This window comes from Coregonus lavaretus (genome assembly GCF_964263955.1).
Source record: "Coregonus lavaretus genome assembly, contig: HAP1_SCAFFOLD_2548, whole genome shotgun sequence".
In the NCBI taxonomy this organism is placed as follows: Eukaryota; Metazoa; Chordata; class Actinopteri; order Salmoniformes; family Salmonidae; genus Coregonus; species Coregonus lavaretus.
In genome coordinates, this window is record NW_028156775.1 from 55,451 (window position 1) to 77,732 (window position 22,282).

The 22,282-nt window shown below is 46.3% G+C and overlaps 1 protein-coding gene across 1 annotated transcript in view; it reads left to right on the top strand.

The window, feature by feature from the left end:
• LOC311119686 (arf-GAP with coiled-coil, ANK repeat and PH domain-containing protein 3-like) overlaps nt 1-22,068 on the top strand; it is a gene marked incomplete at both ends in the record, with an annotated part of 76,488 nt that extends 54,420 nt beyond the window's left edge. The window contains 11 exons of the mRNA XM_084194353.1: nt 10,448-10,560; nt 11,512-11,563; nt 14,431-14,531; nt 16,633-16,744; nt 18,309-18,535; nt 19,295-19,364; nt 19,527-19,621; nt 19,951-20,168; nt 20,467-20,562; nt 21,141-21,233; nt 21,833-22,068. Coding sequence (XP_084050479.1) covers nt 10,448-10,560; nt 11,512-11,563; nt 14,431-14,531; nt 16,633-16,744; nt 18,309-18,535; nt 19,295-19,364; nt 19,527-19,621; nt 19,951-20,168; nt 20,467-20,562; nt 21,141-21,233; nt 21,833-22,068 — 1,413 coding nt within the window. The remainder of the gene's footprint in view (nt 1-10,447; nt 10,561-11,511; nt 11,564-14,430; nt 14,532-16,632; nt 16,745-18,308; nt 18,536-19,294; nt 19,365-19,526; nt 19,622-19,950; nt 20,169-20,466; nt 20,563-21,140; nt 21,234-21,832) is intronic.
• Between the last annotated feature and the right edge of the window lie 214 nt (nt 22,069-22,282).

Below are 22,282 nucleotides of genomic sequence, written 5' to 3' on the forward strand. Positions count from 1 at the left end.
ACTTTACTAGTAGTAGGAGGGCTCTGACTGGCTAACTTTACTAGTAGTAGGAGGGCTCTGACTGGCTAATTTTACTAGTAGTAGGAGGGCTCTGACTGGCTAACTTTACTAGTAGTAGGAGGGCTCTGACTGGCTAACTTTACTAGTAGTAGGAGGGCTCTGACTGTGGCTAACTTTACTAGTAGTAGGAGGGCTCTGACTGGCTAACTTTACTATTACTTCTGCCTACATCTCCCCCTGTCATCTTCTGATGCTCCACTAAACTGTCATGTTCTGATGCTCCACTACACTGTCATGTTCTGATGTCATGTTCTGATGTCATGTTCTGATGCTCCACTAAACTGTCTTGTTCTGATGCTCCACTACACTGCCATGTTCTGATGCTCCACTACACTGCCATGTTCTGATGCTCCACTACACTGTCATGTTCTGATGCTCCACTACACTGCCATGTTCTGATGCTCCACTACACTGCCATGTTCTGATGCTCCACTACACTGCCATGTTCTGATGCTCCACTACACTGCCATGTTCTGATGCTCCACTACACTGCCATGTTCTGATGCTCCACTACACTGCCATGTTCTGATGCTCCACTACACTGCCATGTTCTGATGCTCCACTACACTGCCATGTTCTGATGCTCCACTACACTGCCATGTTCTGATGCTCCACTACACTGTCTTGTTCTGATGCTCCACTACACTGTCATGTCCAGTCCCATCATCCTCTAAAACAGGGGTTCCCAAACCTTTTCACTCAGGCCCCCTTCCAGCATTGGGGAACATGCTGGAAGGCCCCCCCCCGCACCACGTCTATTTCTATGGGAACAAGCACTGTTCATGACACAAACTGTTCACACTCCTCTTGTTGGCAGAGAGAACATTTTGCAGGTTTAAAGCTTATTTCCTGCAATTCTACACATTTTGTCATGGGGTGCAAAGAAAATGTTGCAGTTTTAAAGCAAATTATTTTGCAATTCTCTACATGTTTACCATGTCTAATGTGTATTCATGTGATATGAGTGACAAAAAATTACAAGAATGATCTATGTGCTAAAAAAAAACAAAATAAAAAAACGTTAGCTGACATGGGCTAGTTGATCTAAGGTGTGCAGTGACTGACATGACGAGGAACTGATGATGTACGACCCAATTTAGAAATGGCACCTTGTGCATTCTACTATTACAACTTTCAAGCCGGACTGAGTTCCTAAAAAATTAATTTAAAAAATACACTACCGGTCAAAAGTTTTAGAACACCTACTCATTTAAAGGTTTTTCTTTATTTTTTACTATTTTCTACATTGTAGAATAATAGTGAAGACATCAAATCTATGAAATAACACATATGGAATCATGTAGTAACCAAAAAAGTGTTAAACAAATCAAAATATATTTTAGATTCTTCAAAGTAGCCACCCTTTGCCTTGATGACAGCTTTGCACACTCTTGGCATTCTCTCAACCATCTTCACCTGGAATGCTTTTCCAACAGTCTTGAAGGAGTTCCCACATATGCTGAGCACTTGTTGGCTGCTTTTCCTTCACTCTGCCGTCCAACTCATCCCAAACCATCTCAAATGGGTTGAGGTCAGGTGATTATGGAGGCCAGGTCATCTGATGCAGCACTCCATCACTATCCTTCTTGGTCAAATAGCCCTTACACATCTCATATTTGGACTCATCAAACCAAAAGGACACATTTCCACCGGTCTAATGTCCATTGCTCGTGTTTCTTGGCCCAAGCAAGTCTCTTCTTCTTATTGGTGTCCTTTAGTAGTGGTTTCTTTGCAGCAATTCGACCATGTAGGCCTGATTCATGCAGTCTCCTCTGAACAGTTGATGTTGAGATGTGTCTGTTACTTGAACTCTGTGAAGCATTTATTTGGGCTGCAATTTCTGAGGCTGGTAACTCTAATTAACTTATCCTCTGCAGCAGAGGTAACTCTGGGTCTTCCGTTCCTGTGGCGGTCCTCATGAGAGCCAGTTTCATCATACCGCTTGATGATTTTTGCGACTGCACTTGAAGAAACTTTCAAAGTTCTTGAAATTGTCCATATTGACTGACCATCATGTATTAAAGTCATGATGGACTGTCAATTCTCTTTGCATATTTGAGCTGTTCTTGCCATAATATGGACTTGGTATTTTACCAAATAGGGCTATCTTCTGTATACCACTCCTACCTTGTCACAACACAACTGATTGGCTCAAACACATTAAGAAGGAAAGAAATTTCACAAATTAACTTTTAACAAGGCACACCTGTTAATTGAAATGCATTCCAGGTGACTACCTCATGAAGCTGGTTGAGAGAATGCCAAGAGTGTGCAAAGCTGTCATCAAGGCAAACGTTGGCTATTTGAAGAATCTCAAATCTCAAATATATTTTTATTTGTTTAACACTTTTGTGGTTCCATATGTGTTATTTCATAGTTTTGATGTCTTCACTATTATAGTAAAAATAAAGACAAACCCTTGAATGACTAGGTGTGTCCAAACTTTTGACTGGTACTGTATGTATATATATATATATATATATATATATATATATATATATATATATATTTTGTTGTGGGGGGGTAGACCCTGAACTGATTCTACTGTAGGAGTAGACCCTGAACTGGTTATACTGTAAGGTTTATATGTGCAATCAGAAAACTAAAATAAGGGGATCACTTAAAGGAGATCCAGAGAGGTCAGAGACCAGGGGACACCAGGGCTGCTGTACCCGACAGCGGAGAGCCTCAACTGGGCATGATGCCATCCTAAACTCCCCTCCCTCCTTTCCCCACAGGCAGGCGGGCTGAAGTCAACAGATGGCATGATGTCACACTGCTTAAGGATTAACAGACAGAAAGGGAGAGAGGGATAGAGAGAGAGAGAGAGACGGATAGAGAGAGAGAGAGAGGGAGGGATAGAGAAAGAGAGGGAGAGAGAGAGGGATAGAGAAAGAGAGAGAGAGAGAGAGAGAGAGAGAGAGAGAGAGAGAGAGAGAGAGAGAGAGAGAGAGAGAGAGAGAGAGAGAGAGAGAGAGAGAGAGAGAGAGAGAGAGAGAGAGAGAGAGAGAGAGAGAGAGAGAGAGAGAGAGAGAGAGAGAGAGAGAGAGAGAGAGAGAGAGAGAGACATTGAATTGAATTGAGAAGAAGAGAGAGGGATAGAGAGGTAGAATGATAGAGAGGTAGGTAAGGGTAGGTATAGAGAGAGGTAGGTAAGGGTGGCAGGTAGCTTAGTGGGTAAGAGCGTTGTGCCAGTAACCGAAAGGTCGCTGGTTCTAAGAGAGGTCAGAGGCCGACTAGGTGAAAAATCTGTCGATGTGCCCTTAAGCGAGGCACTTAACCCTAAATGCTCCTGTAAGTCACTCTGGATAAGAGCGTCTGCTAAATGACTAAAATGTAAATGTAGGTAGAGAGATAGAGAGGTAGGTAGACAGGGTTTTGGGTATAAAGTGCAGATTGTCTGATTCCAGACAGAAGTTTTTTTCCCCTCATCTCGTCTAGACAGGGAAGCTTTAAAAGAGTCCTAAAAACATCCCTTTATCATCCTAACAGTGTCTAAAACATCCCTTTAATATCCTAACAGTGTCTAAAACATCCCTTTAACATCCTAACAGTGTCTAAAACATCCCTTTAACATCCTAACAGTGTCTAAAACATCCCTTTAACATCCTAACAGTGTCTAAAACATCCCTTTAACATCCCAACAGTGTCTAAAACATCCCTTTAACATCCTAACAGTGTCTAAAACATCCCTTTAATATCCTAACAGTGTCTAAAACATCCCTTTAACATCCTAACAGTGTCTAAAACATCCCTTTAACATCCTAACAGTGTCTAAAACATCCCTTTAACATCCTAACAGTGTCTAAAACATCCCTTTAACATCCTAACAGTGTCTAAAACATCCCTTTAAACATCCTAACAGTGTCTAAAACATCCCTTTAACATCCTAACAGTGTCTAAAACATCCCTTTAACATCCTAACACTTGTAGGTGGGTGTGTGCTAGGGGTGTGTGGACTCGTGGATGTGTGCTGGGAGCCATAACGTGTGCTTGATTAGGCCGCAATAGACTCTCGGACAGATGGAATCCAGGCTCTTCCAGGACAGAGGAGGGGAGACAGAGGAGGGGAGACGGAGGAGGGGGGGAGACAGAGGAAGATGAGGGGAGACAGAGGAGGGGAGGAAGAGGGGAGGAGGCCCTCGCCACAGGGTATGGATGCTTTGGGGAGCAGAGTGGAAGGCTCGTAAATCGCTCTGCGCGCAGGGCGCAAGCGGTGGCTTTTCCATGGCAGCGGTTTCTGCGAGCGCGACAGGGTCACCGGGGCACGTAAATGACAGCTGTATGCTAATGAGGTAGCCTGTGCACTTGAACTAACCAACCACGCCACTATACACAGGGCCGGCACCAGGCCACTAGGGGGGCCCTTGACCCCATACAAATAATATGAACTCAGTCGGGGTCTCAGTTTACTGTTGACAGTTACAATAGGAGAACACACCAGGTGCAATTTCGAAATTTGGTGGTGCATCAGCAGTTTTTTCCTCTTGTTATTGTTATGTCGGTCACTGACAGTCACTCAATTAGCCATGTCAGCTAACCATTTGTTGATTGGTAGTTAGCCTAGCCAGCTATCTAAACTTGTAGTAATCATGGCTGAATACCGACCGGGCACGCAGGGCCCTGACCTCCCTGGGGGTCCCCATTGATTTTGTTAGTCACTCCCACTCAGATATCCTATTAACATGGCATAACTCGTTACAACATGTGTAGAATTGCATGAATTTTGTTATAAAATTGCAAAGTTCTCTCCATCCCAGAAAACGTGTTTTAAAACTGCAATATTTTCTCTACACCCCATGGCAAAATGTGTAGAATTACAGGAAATAAACTTTCAAACAAAAAATATATTCTCTCCACCATCAAGAGGGGGGGGGGGGCCACTAAAATGTTTTTGCCGCGAGGTGGGGGGCCCCGCAACCAAATCCCAAATCTCTCTCAGTGCCCCGAAAAGGCTAGAGCCGGCCCTGGCTATACACACACAGCAGGGACCAGCACGAGCAGCTGTGGGTTGGAGCGCAGAACATCACTGCAGCACGAGCACACTGTTGACGTTCGGTATTCTGAGGCGCCGTTATTCTCCGTTCCTCCGGTGTGCTCTGAAGTCTTCAGCTCAGACTCAATCTGGAACCGGAATATTGGAAATTATATCATTTTGACGATTGAACGGAGGCATCTTCTTTTCTTTTTTGTAGCCTTTTTATTTGTTATTTATGTTTTAAGGATTTGGAACTTGGTTTTAAACGTGAAATGTTGTTGGATTGTACTCTGCTAAAGATGAAGATATTCAACGGGTTGGATTACACACTGGTGAGATTTGACTGAACTATTAGTTGCTAATTATAGGATCGTAATATTCATACACGCTCCCAGGGCAATAATAACAACTTTCTAAAATAGCTTTCTTAAACGGGGATGAGCCTCGGATGTATTTCCAAAATGTATTTAGAAACTCAGTCAGGGTCTCAACTTACTGTTGCGAGTTACAATAGTAGAAAACACAAGGTGCAATTTTTTAAATGTGGTTGTGCATTGGCAGTTTTTCTCTTATGTCAGTCACTGATAGTCAGTCAATTAGCCCAATGTCAGCTAACATTTTTTTTGATTGATAAGTTAGTTTAGCGGCCAGCTATCTAAACTTGTTATCATGGCAGAATTACCAGCTTGGGGGGGGGACCCAATTGGTTTTGTTAGTCAGTCTCACTCAGATATATTACAGACTGAAACCATTTCTCTCCACCCCATTGGTAAAATGTGTAGAATTGCACAAATTAACTATAAAACTTTAAAATTGTTCTCTCTGCTGTCAAGAGGAGGGCCACTAAAATGAAATTGTATGCACTCACTAACTGTAAGTCGCTCTGGATGAGAGAGCGTCTGCTAAATGACTAAAATGTAAATGTTAATTGTTTTGCTCGCTGTGTGTGTGTGTGTGTGAGGTGTATGGATGTTGGTACACAATCTGCAGCCCCCTCATGATGAGTTCAGACATTTTTGTGGCCCCCCAGTTGGTGATTTGAGTAAGAGGCATCTGAATGTCACATCTCAACCGTCAATTGTATTTTGTTGTTTTTCATAATTATGCTATTATTTGTTTTATTAGAAAAAGAGAGAGAGAGAGAGAGAGAGAGAGAGAGAGAGAGAGAGAGAGAGAGAGAGAGAGAGAGAGAGAGAGAGAGAGAGAGAGAGAGAGAGAGAGAGAGAGAGAGAGAGAGAGAGAGAGAGAGAGAGAGAGAGAGAAGAGAGAGAGAGAGAGAGAGAGAGAGAGAGAGAGAGAGAGAGAGAGAGAGAGAGAGAGAGAGAGAGAGAGAGACTCTGTCTGTTGATGGTTTCAATAGTCGTGGCAGACTTTTTGTTTCTGAAGGCGTGATGGATTCTTTGTGTGTAGTGTTGTCCTGTGGGGGGCCTGTGTCAGGACGGCTGCCTGCCTTCACAATGAGCTCAGACTGAGGAGTGGTGTGTGTGTGTGTGGAGGCGGGGTGTGTTCTTTCCCCATCGTTTCCTCAACAGTTCTGCAATGTTGTCACACACACACACAAAGGGTGGCACAGAATAGAACAGAACAGAATAATTGCCTTCCAGGAAGGATTTCTTTTTTGCAGAAATAATAATAACAATAATCTACGTCATGTAGTTCTATTAACTTCTGTAGGTTGTAGTCCTAGGTGATGAGCAGACAGACAGTCAGTCAGTCAGTCAGTCAGCTCTGTAGCTGCAGCTTGTGGAAACCCCCAAAGGTTATCTCCTGTCCTATGGACTTTGGAACCCAATCCCTGAAATGGAACTTTTCAGTCCACCCTGCCTTCTTTTTGCAACAATGGGTATTGGAGAAAAAAATGTGTTATCTGTGTAAAAACCTTGAGGATTGTTTCATAGACAGGAGTATTGAGCTAGTGATGCTTACACAATGATCTGCGTCATACACTATGTCTATGTTGGATTCTGTAAAGTTCTGTTTCAGTTCAGTGTGTGTGTGTGTGTGTGTGTCAGTATGCCAGGTGGTAGATACCTTGGCACAGGTCAAAAGCACAGCCACAATAGTTAACACAGACCACCTCTCTCCTCTCCTCTCCTCTCCTCTCCTCTCCTCTCCTCTCCTCTCCTCTCCTCCACCCCTCCCTCTCTCCTCCCTCCCGCCATCCTCCTCTCCTTCCTTCCTTCCTTCCTCCCTCCACCCCTCCCTCCATCCAACCCTCCCTCTCTCCACCCCTCCCTCCATCCACCCCTCCCTCTCTCTAACCCTCCCTCTCTCCACCCCTCCCTCCATCCACCCCTCCCTCTCTCCACGCCTCCCTCTCTCCACCTCTCCCTCTCTCTACCCCTCCCTGATATAACCTGATACATACAGTACATTTGGAAAGTATTCAGACCCCTTGACTTTTTCCACATTTTGTTACGTTACAGCCTTATTCTAAATTGATGAAATCGTTTTTTTCCCTCATCAATCTACAAACAATACCCCATAATGACAAAGCAAAAACAGGTTTAGAAAGGTTTGCAAATGTATTACAAATAAAAAAATGGAAATATCACATTTACATAAGTATTCAGAGCTTTTACTCAGTACTATGTAGAAGCAGCATTGGCAGCATTACATCCTCAAGTCTTCTTGAGTATGACGCTACAAGCTTGGCACACCTGTATTTGGGGAGTTTCTCCCATTCTTCTCTGCAGATCCTCTCAAGCTCTGTCAGGTTGGATGGGGAGCGTCACTGCACAGCTATTTTCAGGTCTCTCCAGAGATGTTAGATTGGGTTCAAGTCCGGGCTCTGGCTGGGCTCATTATGGGGTATTGGGTGTAGATTGAGGGAAAATGTATTTAATCCATTTTAGAATAATGCTGTAACGTAACAAAAATGTGGAAAAAGGGAAGGGAAAAAGTATTTGATCCCCTGCTGATTTTGTATGTTTGCCCACTGACAAAGACATGATCAGTCTATAATTTTAATGGTAGGTTTATTTGAACAGTGAAAGACAGAATAACAACAAATAAATCCAGAAAAACGCATGTCAAAAATGTTATGAATTGATTTGAATTTTAATGAGGGAAATAAGTATTTGACCCCTCTGCAAAACATGACTTAGTACTTGGTGGCAAAACCCTTGTTGGCAATCACAGAGGTCAGACGTTTCTTGTAGTTGGCCACCAGGTTTGCACACATCTCAGGAGGGATTTTGTCCCACTCCTCTTTGCAGATTTTCTCCAAGTCATTAAGGTTTCGAGGCTGACGTTTGGCAACTCGAACTTTCAACTCCCTCCACAGATTTTGTATGGGATTAAGGTCTGGAGACTGGCTAGGCCACTCCAGGATCTTAATGTGCTTCTTCTTGAGCCACTCCTTTATTGCCTTGGCCGTGTGTTTTGGGTAATTGTCATGCTGGAATACCCATCCACGACCCATTTTCAATGCCCTGGCTGAGGGAAGGAGGTTCTCACCCAAGATTTGACGGTACATGGCCCCATCCATCGTCCCTTTGATGCTGTGAAGTTGTCCTGTCCCCTTAGCAGAAAAACACCCCCAAAGCATAATGTTTCCACCTCCATGTTTGACGGTGGGGATGGTGTTCTTGGGGTCATAGGCAGCATTCCTCCTCCTAAACACGGCGAGTTGAGTTGATGGCAAAGAGCTCGACTTTGGTCTCATCTGACCACAACACTTTCACCCAGTTCTCCTCTGAATCATTCAGATGTTCATTGGCAAACTTCAGACGGGCCTGTATATGTGCTTTCTTGAGCAGGGGGACCTTGCGGGCGCTGCAGGATTTCAGTCCTTCACGGCGTAGTGTGTTACCAATTGTTTTCTTGGTGACTATGGTCCCAGCTGCCTTGAGATCATTGACAAGATCCTCCTGTGTAGTTCTGGGCTGATTCCTCACCGTTCTCATGATCATTGCAACTCCACGAGGTGAGATCTTGCATGGAGCCCCAGGCCGAGGGAGATTGACAGTTATTTTGTGTTTCTTCCATTTGCGAATAATCGCACCAACTGTTGTCACCTTCTCACCAAGCTGCTTGGCGATGGTCTTGTAGCCCATTCCAGGCTTGTGTAGGTCTACAATCTTGTCCCTGACATCCTTGGAGAGCTCAAGCTCTTTGGTCTTGGCCGATTGCTTCTGTGGACAGGTGTCCTTTATACAGGTAACAAGCTGAGATTAGGAGCACTCTCTTTAAGAGTGTGATCCTAATCTCAGCTCGTTACCTGTATATAAGACACCTGGGAGCCAGAAATCTTTCTGATTGAGAGGGGGTCAAATACTTATTTCCCTCATTAAAATGCAAATCAATTTATAACATTTTTGACATGCGTTTGTCTGGATTTTTTTTGTTGTTATTCTGTCTCTCACTGTTCAAATAAACCTACCATTAAAATTATAGACTGATCATGTCTTTGTCAGTGGGCAAACGTACAAAATCAGCAGGGGATCAAATACTTTTTCCCCCACTGTATATATATATATATATATATATATATATATATATATATATATTTACTGCACAGTAACATAATATACAGTACAGTAATTTATACTACAGGAGTTGTTATTTTCTTACCCAGTTAGCTTTGAGGATTTACAGTTGACTTCAGACCTTAACCACAGTCTCTCTCCTCTGTAAGTTAGCTACAGACACAGACATTAACCCCCGTCTCCTCTCCTCTCCTCTCCTCTCCTCTCCTCTCCTCTCCTCTCCTCTCCTCTCCTCTCCTCTCCTCTCCTCTCCTCTGTAAGTTAGCGATAGACACAGACATTAACCCCCGTCTCCTCTCCTCTCCTCTCCTCTCCTCTCCTCTCCTCTCCTCTCCTCTCCTCTCCTCTCCTCTCCTCTCCTCTCCTCTCCTCTCCTCTCCTCTCCTCTCCTCTGTAAGTTAGCGATAGACACAGACATTAACCCCTGTCTCCTCTCCTCTCCTCTCCTCTCCTCTCCTCTCCTCTCCTCTCCTCTCCTCTCCTCTCCTCTCCTCTCCTCTCCTCTCCTCTCCTCTCCTCTCCTCTCCTCTGTAAGTTAGCAATAGACACAGACATGAACCCCCCTCTCCTCTCCTCTCCTCTCCTCTCCTCTCCTCTCCTCTCCTCTCCTCTCCTCTCCTCTCCTCTCCTCTCCTCTCCTCTCCTCTCCTCTCCTCTCCTCTCCCCTCCCCTCCCCTCCTCTCCTCTCCTCTCCTCTCCTCTCCTCTCCTCTCCTCTCCTCTCCTCTCCTCTCCTCTCCTCTCCTCTCCTCTGTAAGTTAGCAATAGACACAGACATTAACCCCCGTCTCCTCTCCTCTCCTCTCCTCTCCTCTCCTCTCCTCTCCTCTCCTCTCCTCTCCTCTCCTCTGTAAGTTAGCGATAGACACAGACATTAACCCCCGTCTCCCCCCTCCTCTCCTCTTTGTCTCGGTCTCTAGGACTTCTCCTACGATGATAATAAGGTGGAGTTCAACGTGGACGCTCCTAACGGTGTGGTGATGGAAGGTTACCTGTTCAAGAGGGCCTCCAACGCCTTCAAGACCTGGAACAGGTGATATAGAAACACCTGTCCTACACCTCAACTACAGCCAAGCAGTACTGTTTGATTCAGATCCTACACCTCAACTACAGCCAAGCAGTACTGTTTGATTCAGATCCTACACCTCAACTACAGCCAAGCAGTACTGTTTGATTCAGACCCTACACCTCAACTACAGCCAAGCAGTACTGTTTGATTCAGATCCTACACCTCAACTACAGCCAAGCAGTACTGTTTGATTCAGATCCTACACCTCAACTACAGCCAAGCAGTACTGTTTGATTCAGATCCTACACCTCAACTACAGCCAAGCAGTACTGTTTGATTCAGATCCTACACCTCAACTACAGCCAAGCAGTACTGTTTGATTCAGAGTGCTACTTCATCTAACTCAGTCTCCTCTTGTCTCCTCTCCTCCCTCCTCTCTCCTCCCTCTCTCCCCTCCCTCTCTCCCCTCCCTCTCCTCCCCCCCTCTCTCCTCCCTCCTCCCTCTCTCCCCTCCTCTCTCCTCCCTCTCTCCCCTCCCTCTCTCCCCTCCTCTCTCCTCCCTCTCTCCCCTCCCTCTCCTCCCCTCCTCTCTCCTCCTCTCCTCCCTCCCTCTCCTCCCCTCCTCTCTACTCCCTCCTCCCTCTCTCCCCTCTTCTCTACTCCCTCTCTCTCCCCTCCTCTCTACTCCCTCTCTTTCCCCTCCTCTCTACTCCTCTCCTCCCTCTCTCCCCTCCCTCCCTCTCTCCCCTCCTCTCTCCTCCTCCCCTCCTCTCTACTCCTCTCCCCCCTCCTCTCTACTCCTCTCCCCCCTCTCCTCCTCTCCTCCCTCTCTCTCCTCTACTCCGCTCTACTCCCTCTCTCCCCTCCTCTCTACTCCTCTCCCCCCTCTCCCCCCTCCTCTCTACTCCTCTCTCCCCTCCTCTCCCCTCCTCTCCTCCCTCTCTCCCCTCCTCTCCCCTCTTCCTCTCCTTCCAGGCGGTGGTTCTCCATACAGAACAGCCAGCTGGTCTACCAGAAGAGACTCAAAGTAAGAAAATAACTGGGGCTTTTGAAAGGATAGCCTGGTAATCATAGCCTGGTAATCATAGCCTGGTAATCATAGCCTGGTAATCATAGCCTGGTAATCATAGCCTGGTAATCATAGCCTGGTAATCATAGCCTGGTAATCATAGCCTGGTAATCATAGCCTGGTAATCATAGCCTGGTAATCATAGCCTGGATGCCAGTCTGTTTGTGCTATCATTCGGCTAGATGCCAATCCTCTAAAAGATACGCATACCCACAAACTCATGTAACCCAATATTGCAAGCTCCGATATTGCTAAAATGTGGATTACAAGTAGTCAGTTGTCTGCCCAACATACACAAATAAACAGCATTAGGAACTCTTAATGCATCTTGGAAATATAGACCTGTAAAACACAGAGATACAACAGGTGGAAATATCAACTAGGAATATTTATGATGAGTGTAAGCTTTCCAAGTCAAATGTGGTCTCATTCAGTGCTGTATGTTCCTGCCTGACAAAAATACATACAGTTACACATTTATTCCATTCCAGCCATTACAATGAGCCCCTCCTCCTATAGCTCCTCCCACCAGCCTCCTCTGCTCCAAATCCATTATTGCATCCCAAATCCAATATGGCTGCCACTATACCATTAAATGGTGGTTTAATCACCTGAATATATTTTAAATGTGTGTACTGTATTTATGACCTGTACTCAATATCAATGTTGTGTAATTACACTATGCTGGGAATCCAGTAGGTCTGCCATAATTAAACACCATTGGTATGGATATAGAAAAGACAGCAGACTGCTTGGCATGGCAACACCAAATATTCCAAGTCACAAGCCTATCTGAGGATCATTGAGGCCAACTGGGAGGCTCCATCAAAAGGAAAGAGAACCCTGGACATCCTCTCCCTGGCTCTACAACTTGTGGTATAACTTGTGCCTCCAGGATTTGGCTCTTAAGTCACCTCATGATGTACAAGTAAGCTTTGATTCATTGCTAGTCCAATACGGCTGCCTGAATCCAACATGACCTTCCACTGGCTCACTGCATTGGTGATGCTCATTGGGATGTTCCGGTGCACTCTTCCAGAAAATCATGTTGACCTGGAGACATTATGGTGGATGCAAGCACACACGTTGACAAGCGCATAAGGCAGGTGTTCATCACATTAAACCAACACACCCTGACACTCATTGATGAGAAGTTCCATCAACTTAATGGGGCTTCACATGTCACAGGAATTGTGCCTATCCAAAGTCAATGCAAACCTGAATCGCCCAGTCTGCTTTTGAGTTGCCATTCATGTTTTCTTTGTTATTTTTTCTCTTTTACATGATATCCAATTGGTAATTACAGTCTTGTCCCATCGCTGCAACTCCCCTACGGACTCGGGAGAGGCGAAGGTCGAGAGCCATGCGTCCCCCGAAACACGACCCTGCCAAGCCGCACTGCTTCTTGACACACTGCTCACTTAACCCGGAAGCCAGCCGCACCAATGTGTCGGAGGAAACACCGTCAGCGTCCCGGCCCGCCACAAGGAGTCGCTAGAGCGCGATGGGACAAGGAAATCCCGGCCGGCCAAACCCTCCGCTAACCCAGACGACGATGGGCCAATTGTGCGCCGCCTCATGGGTCTCCCGGTCACAGCCGGCTGTGACACAGCCTGGGATCGAACCCGGGTCTGTAGTGATGCCTCAAACACTGCGATGCGGTGCCTTAGACCGCTGAGCCACTCGGGAGGCCCGCATGTCAGGAGGTCATTCAACACGAGACCATCCAACAGCCAAAATGCCATCTGGAAAGTGCTGGCATGCATTGCCCTCATATGTACCTATTTTACTACCCCCTGTGGCTGGCCAGCCCTTGTGACACCTTAACTGGAATCTGCTGAGTGTCTGCACCCAACTGTTGTAGAAAGGGAAACTGATCACCACCCAGCCCCAACACCCTGCCGGTCATACAGGAAGGATCCTGCCCTGCCAGTCATACAGGAAGGATCCTGCCCTAGTCGCTGCAGCTTGCTGGTCAGGCCCCAGAACTACAACCTGGTCAGGCCCCAGAACTACAACCTGGTCAGGCCCCAGAACTACAACCACTACTGGTTACTTTGCCTCTTCCCTGTTAGGACACGCTCATGTCCTGGACACCTCAAAGACTTTGAATCAACCTTGCACACTTAGTTTCAGAAACGGCAGGTAGCTTAGTGGTTAAGAGCGTTGTGCCAGTAACCGAAAGATCGCTGGTTCTAATCCCCGAGCCGACTAGGTGACAAATCTGTCGATGTGCCCTTGAGCAAGGCACTTAACCCTAATTGCTCCTGTAAGTCGCTGTGGATAAGAGCGTCTGCTAAATGACGTAAATGTATAGCTGTACATATATGCTGTTAGAGTGGATGGTTGTTGTGTTACAGGTTGTTTTCCTGTAACTACAGTACTATGTGGTTGTGTTGTGAACAACATGAACACATTGAACAGCTAGTTGGCTTCATCTATTCAAACACTACAGAGGCGTGGAAGTGCCACTCATAGTCCTGGTTATATCAAGAGCCGTATGAAACCCTTTTAAAGAATAACAAAATACAAAGTAAACCAGGGTGCAGGCGAAGGTGTCTTAGCGTAATTATGTTGTTGTGTTGGACACAATTCTGAATCCAATATGGCCAATATATCTACAAAATTCATATTTACGGGTGATTTGACTTCCATCAAATGGTACTATAGCAGCCATATTGGATTTTGGACGCCATATTGGATTTGAGGCAATATCAATCTGTGATGGCCACCTGACTAAATTGCAAGTGTAGGGGCTAAAGATACACTGCTCTCAGCCAATGAAAGGATGTTGTGTTTTGATTGACACTGCTCTCTGCCAATAGGATGCCCTGACGGTTGTGGTGGAGGACCTGAGGCTGTGTTCAGTCAAACCCTGCGAGGATGGAGAGAGGAGGTTCTGCTTCGAGGTGGTGTCCCCCACTAAGTACGTGTGTGTGTGTGTGTGTGTGTGTGTGTATGTGTGTGTGTATACAGTATCAGTCAAAAGTTTGAACATACCTACTCATTCAAGGGTGTTCTTTATTTTTACTATTTTCTACATTGTAAAATAATAGTGAAGACATCAAAACTATGAAATAACACATATGGAATCATGTAGTAACCAAAAAAGTGTTAGACAAATCTAAATATATTTTATATTTGAGATTCTTCAAACAGCCACCCTTTGCCTTGATGACAGCTTTGCACACTCTTGGCATTCTCTCAACCAGCTTCACCTGGAATGCTTTTCCAACAGTCTTGAAAGAGTTCCCACATATGCTGAGCACTTGTTGGCTGCTTTTCCTTCACTCATCCCAAACCATCTCAATTAGGTTGAGGTTCGGGGATTGTGGAGGCCAGGTCATCTGATGCAGCACTCCATCACTCTCCTTCTTGGTAAAATAGCCCTTACACCGCCTGGAGGTCATTGTCCTGTTGAAAAACAAATGATAGTCCCACTAAGCCCAAACCAGATGGGATGGCGTATCGCTGCAGAATGCTGTGGTAGCCATGCTGGTTAAGTGTGCCTTGAATTCTAAATAGATCACAGACAGTGTCACCAGCAAAGCACCCCCACACCATAACACCTCCTCCTCCATGCTTTACGGTGGGAAATACATGCAGAGATCATCCGTTCACCCACACCACGTCTCACAAAGACATGGCGGTTTGAACCAAAAATCTCAAATTTGGACTCCAGACCAAAGGACACATTTCCACCGGTCTAATGTCCATTGCTTGTGATTCTTGGCCCAAGCAGGTCTCTTCTTCTTATTGGTGTCCTTTAGTAGTGGTTGTTTCTTTGCAGCAATTCGACCATGAAGGCCTGATTCACACAGTCTCCTCTGAACAGTTGATGTTGAGATGTGTCTGTTACTTGAACTCTGCGAAGCACTTATTTGGGCTGCAATTTCTGAGGCTGGTAACACTAATGAACTTATCCTCTGCAGCAGAGGGAACTCTGGGTCTTCCTTTCCTGTGGTGGTCCTCATGAGAGCCAGTTTCATCATAGCGCTTGATGGTTATTTGAGCTGTTCTTGCCATAATATGGACTTGGTCTTTTACCAAATAGGGCTATCTTCTGTATACCCCCCTACCTTGTGACAACACAGAATGTGCAAAGCTGTCATCAAGGCAAAGGGTGGCTATTTGAAGAATCTCAAATATAAAATATATTTTGATTTGTTTAACAGTGTTTTGGTTACTACATGATACCATATGTGTTATTTCATCGTTTTGATGTCTTCACTATTATTCTACAATGTAGAAAATAGTAAAAAATTAAGAAAAACCCTGGAATGAGCTGGTTTGTCCAAACTTTTGACTTGTACTGTATGTGTGTGTGTGTGTGTGTGTGTGTGTGTGTGTGTGTGTGTGTGTGTGTGTGTGTGTGTGTGTGTGTGTGTGTGTGTGTGTGTGTGAATATGATCATTCTGTGTGTGTATATATACAGTGGGGAGAACAAGTATTTGATACACTGCCGATTTTGCAGGTTTTCCTACTTACAAAGCATGTAGAGGTCTGTAATTTTTATCATAGGTACACGTCAACTGTGAGAGACGGAAGCCACTCCTTAGTTACCCTGGCTGTGTGTTTAATTACTTAAAAATCATACAATGTGATATTCTGGATTTTTGTTTTAGATTCCGTCTCTCACAGTTGAAGTGTACCTATGATAAAAATTACAGACCTCTACATGCTTTGTAAGTAGGAAAACCTGCAAAATCGGCAGTGTATCAAATACTTGTTCTCCCCACTGTATATGTTTGTGTGTGTGTATATGTGTGTGTGTGTGTGTATATGTGTGTGTATATATGTTTGTGTATGTGTGTATATGTATATGTGTGTGTATATATGTGTGTGTGTGTGTGTGTATGTGTGTATATGTATATGTGTGTGTATATATGTTTGTGTGTGTGTGTGTATATGTATATGTGTGTGTATATATGTTTGTGTGTGTGTGTGTATATGTGTGTGTGTATATGTGTGTATGTGTGTATATGTATATGTTTGTGTATATATGTGTGTGTCCTCTCTCCCACTAGGAGCTGTATGCTTCAGGCAGAGTCAGAGAAGTTACGACAGGCCTGGATCCAAGCTGTACAGGCCTCCATCGCCTCCGCATACAGAGACATATCAGACAACTACTACATCGAGGTACTGACTTGAACCTTAACCCTGGCCCTAACCTCAACTCTGACCCTAATCCTAACATTAACCCTGACCCTAATCCTAACATTAACCCTGACCCTAATCCTAACATTAACCCTGACCCTAACCCTAACATTAACCCTGACCCTAATCCTAACATTAACCCTGACCCTGACCCTAACATTAACCCTGACCCTAATCCTAACATTAACCCTGATCCTAACCCTAACATTAACCCTGACCCTAACATTAACCCTGACCCTAACATTAACCCTGACCCTAATCCTAACATTAACCCTGACCCTAATCCTAACATTAACCCTGACCCTAACATTAACCCTGACCCTAACATTAACCCTGACCCTAATCCTAACATTAACCCTGACCCTAATCCTAACATTAACCCTGACCCTAATCCTAACATTAACCCTGACCCTAATCCTAACATTAACCCTGACCCTAACCCTAACATTAACCCTGACCCTAACATTAACCCTGACCCTAACCCTAACATTAACCCTGACCCTAACATTAACCCTGACCCTAATCCTAACATTAACCCTGACCCTAACCCTAACATTAACCCTGACCCTAACATTAACCCTGACCCTAATCCTAACATTAACCCTGACCCTAACATTAACATTAACCCTGACCCTAACATTAACCCTGACCCTAATCCTAACATTAACCCTGACCCTAATCCTAACCCTAACCTTAACATTAACCCTGACCCTAACATTAACCCTGACCCTAATCCTAACATTAACCCTGACCCTAACCCTGACCCTAACATTAACCCTGATCCTAACCCTAACATTAACCCTGACCCTAACATTAACCCTGACCCTAACATTAACCCTGACCCTAACATTAACATTAACCCTGACCCTAACATTAACCCTGACCCTAATCCTAACATTAACCCTGACCCTAATCCTAACCCTAACCTTAACATTAACCCTGACCCTAACATTAACCCTGACCCTAATCCTAACATTAACCCTGACCCTAACCCTGACCCTAACCTTAACATTAACCCTGACCCTAATCCTAACATTAACCCTGACCCTAACCCTAACCATACAGAGAGAAATCAGACAACTACTACAATGAGGTACTAACTCTAACATTAACCCTAACCATAACCCTACATAGGCACTTTCCCATAGTCTCTCTGTGTGCCAAAATACCACATGGAATAACAATTATTGTTCCTACCGAAAGCCTTTAGCTGGGACCCACCCACCAGCTGACCTAAAGCCTTTAACTAGGACCCACCAAAGTCAGTGGGTTGGGTTTGGACCTCCCGTTTTGTAAACACTGAACTAGAACCAACCATAACCTACTTTCTGTCTGTGTCTTCCCATAACTGACTAACCATAACCACCCTCTGTTCTCGGTCTCTCGCTAGCGTCTGGACAGGACAGCCTCCCCCTCTACCAGCAGTATAACTAACCATAACCACCCTCTGTTCTCGGTCTCTCGCTAGCGTCTGGACAGGACAGCCTCCCCCTCTACCAGCAGTATAACTAACCATAACCACCCTCTGTTCTCGGTCTCTCGCTAGCGTCTGGACAGGACAGCCTCCCCCTCTACCAGCAGCATAGACTCAGCCAGCGAGCCCCGGGGTGAGAAAGGGGGGAGAGGTGGTGAGGGCAGGGGGGAGAGCATCCTCCACCGGGTGCAGAGCCTGCCGGGTAACGAGCTGTGTTGCGACTGCTCCCAGGCTGCACCCTGCTGGGCCTCCATCAACCTGGGAGTCCTGCTCTGCATCGAGTGCTCCGGCATACATAGGTAAACTACACCGCCCACAATGCTACAGGTAGGGAACTACTAGACCAGGGATACTCAACTCTGACCCTACGAGGTCCGGAGCCTGCTGATTTTCTGTTCTAACTGATAATTAATTGCACCCACCTGGTGTCCTTGGTCTAAATCAGTCCCTGATTAGAACACAGTGGAACTGGCTTTGAGGTCCAGAGTTGAGTTTGAGGGTGCTAGACTACAATACCTACAGTGAACTAGACTAAATTACAACGCCCTAAATACACTTCTATGCATCAAGTGCTCCGGCATACACAGGTAAACGACACTACCCACAATGCCACAGGTCGGGAACTAAAAACAACACTAGAAACAATTGTCTGCTTTAAGGACTTCACAGAACCTATATGTCACGGGTGAGCAATTTACAAAGGCTGCACCTTGTTTCTAACTAACTTCAGCCAGCCGTCACCTTTACACGGATTGACTGGTGTTTACCACATTTACGGCAGTTCAGTCCCTACCTGTGACACCACACCTGATAGAGAACAGCCAAACAGCAGCGAGAGAGAGGACATAGAACAGGTGAAAGTGACAGACGTCGTCACGAGACCTAATCCCAATTACAACTTAATCTGTTTAAAACTAGTCCCTCCATACCTTCACAGATTACAGGCTACGCGACACACATACTCTACTCAGAGTTTGGGAAACCCTACCGTACCTGACCTGTTGTCTCTCTCTCTCTCTCTCTCTCTCTCTCTCTGTGTGTTGTGTTGTCGTCTGCAGGAGTCTAGGGGTTCACTGCTCCAAGGTGCGGTCACTAACACTGGACTCCTGGGAACCAGAGCTACTCAAGGTGGGTGTCCCTTCCTGCCTAGCTTCACCTTGCTGAGTCAAGATATGACGTATTCCTTTCTAAGAAGCTTCTTGGGACTCTAGGGATATCTCGCCCCCATGTTTCCGGGTTATGAATTCCTCACCCTAATTTCTCCTCCACTATCTCTCTCTTTGTCTCCAGTTGATGTGTGAGCTGGGTAACAACGTGATCAACCACATCTACGAGGGAGCCTGCGAGGAACTGGGAGTGAAGAAACCTGGACCCTCCAGTCCTAGGTGAGCACTGGTTAGCAAGTTTGCCTACGGGCTAGGAGACCCCTAAACATGCCTATGGGCTAGGAGACCCCTAAACATGCCTATGGGCTAGGAGACCCCTAAACATGCCTATGGGCTAGGAGACCCCTAAACATGCCTATGGGATAGGAGACCCCTAAACATGCCTATGGGCTAGGAGACCCCTAAACATGCCTATGGGCTAGGAGACCCCTAAACATGCCTATGGGCTAGGAGACCCCTAAACATGCCTATGGGCTAGGAGTCCCCTAAACATGACATATACGGTGTTCCTTCTCTTCACATCTTCTCCCCCCCCCCCCCCCCACCAGACAAGAGAAGGAGGCGTGGATCAAGGCTAAATATGTGGAGAGGCGTTTCCTGAAGAAGATGAGAGCCAGTGACTCATTGGTGGAAGGTGAGAGGAAGTCCCGCCCCTGGAGCGTGAAGAAGTGCCAGCGCCACAACGGCTCCATGCGAGGAGTGCCCAAAACTCGCCGGAAATACCGCCACGACCCCGGCTTGACTTCACCAGGAAACCTCTCCGCAGGTGCCTGAACTCTCTCTCTCTCTCCTCTCCTTCCGCAGGTGACTGAACGTTTAAGTCATGGGAAAGCTGTCCTACATCTGTCTTGAAGGACAATGAAACTAGAGAAATATAAATTTAGCTGTTGTCGAAAGAGTAGTGAGGAAAAGCATGTGATGCTGAACTGGTTTGCTCTGCCCAGCTCCCGTCACACCCTCGCACTTTATCACCTTTTAATTCTGTCAAATAAATAATGAGATCGGAGTTTGGAAACCTTTTTTGCAGGTGATATTAATACTCTCCCTCTCCTGTGTGTCCTCAGCTGCAGCTGCAGCTAAGCTTCGGCGTGACTCTCTGTTCTGTCCCGATGAGATGGACAACCTCTTCTCCTACTTCGACACCGGCAACGGCACCCGCAGTAAGTCTGACCCAGAGTTATCTATGGGTCTGATACGCTCCCCTGCCAACCAGAGAGAACAAACGGGGATTATGGACGTTTTTAGGGGCTGGAGATGAGGCTTTAGAAGAAACTGTCATGGGGTGGAAATTAGGCTTTAGAAGAAACTGTTATGGGGTGGAAATGAGGCTTTAGAAGAAACTGTTATGGGGTGGAAATTAGGCTTTAGAAGAAACTGTTATGGGGTGGAAATGAGGCTTTAGAAGAAACTGTTATGGGGTGGAAATGAGGCTTTAGAAGAAACTGTTATGGGGTGGAAATTAGGCTTTAGAAGAAACTGTTTTGGGGTGGAAATGAGGCTTGGTGCCATATGGGGAGGATTGGGGTCTGTAAGGTAGATTGGGGTCCGTACTAGATTGGAGAGACATTAGGGTGACAGGGGGATGTTTTAGGGATTGAGAGGGTGCTAGAGGAAGGGGTGTTTAGGGGTTGTGTAGCTAGCTGGTGAGGAGACTGGTTTTGGGGTTGTAGGTGGGGTTGGCCGTGGAGGCATTGTGGTGACTAACGTGTCCGTGGCTTGGCACTGGTTGGCCCTGCAGGTCTGAGCAGCGACAGTGGGCTGGGAGGCAGTACAGACGGGAGCACAGACATCCTGGTGTTTGGCTCAGTGGTCGACAGTGTCACCGAGGAGGGTAAGTCACAGGAGCGTGTGTGTGTGTGTGTGTTTGTGTCCTACTAGCTCTGTCTTTGTTGAGAATTACTTTGAGGAAAAATGTACTTACTGTGACTGAGGTATGTGGTTGTCCCACCTAGCTATCTTGAGATGAACTAACTGTAAGTCGCTCTGGATGAGAGCGTCTGCTAAATGACTCAAATGTGCACGTGTCAGAATATACAGATTGAAAGTACGCAAAGGTTTAGCGCTAGTCGTATTTCAGGACTTTGCCAAACTATACTAGCCAGACTAACTGTCCTCTCTCTCTCTCTCCCCCTCTCTCTCCTTCTTCCCCACTCTCTCTCCTTCTTCCCCTCTCTCTCCTTCTCCCCCTCTCTCTCCTTCTCCCCCTCTCTCTCCCCCCCTCTCTCTCCTTCTCCCCCTCTCTCTCCTTCTCCCCCTCTCTCTCCTTCTCCCCCCCTCTCTCTCCTTCTCCCCCTCTCTCTCCCTCTCTCCCCCTCTCTCTCCCTCTCTCTCCTTCTCCCCCACTCTCTCTCCTTTCTCTCCCCCCTCTCTCTCATTCTCCCCCTCTCTCTCCTTCTCCCCCTCTCTCTCCCTCCCGCCCTCCCTCAGTAGAGTGTGAGTCAGAAGAGGAGGAGTCTAGTGGGGAGGTGGAGATAGAGCAGGAGGCGGGATCAGACCCTGAGGAGCCCCTCCCCCTGCAGGAGCCCCTCCCCCCGGGGGAGTTGCTCTACCGGTCGTCACGGCTACACAACCTGCCACTCATGGCCGAGGCGTTGGCGCATGGGGCGGATGTCCACTCCGCCAAGGAAGAGGAGGGAAAGACCCCGCTCATACAGGCCGTGGCAGGGGTGGGCAGAATTCATGCACGCGCTATGTACCCTACAGACATGCACACTATACATACCACAGGCGGCTGGTGGCACCTTAATTAGGGAGGACGGGTTCATAGTAATGGTTGGAACAGAATAAATGGAATGGTATCCAACACATGGTTTCCATGTTTGATACCATTCCATTTACTCCATTCCAGCAATTATTATGAGCCGTCCTCCCCTCACCAGC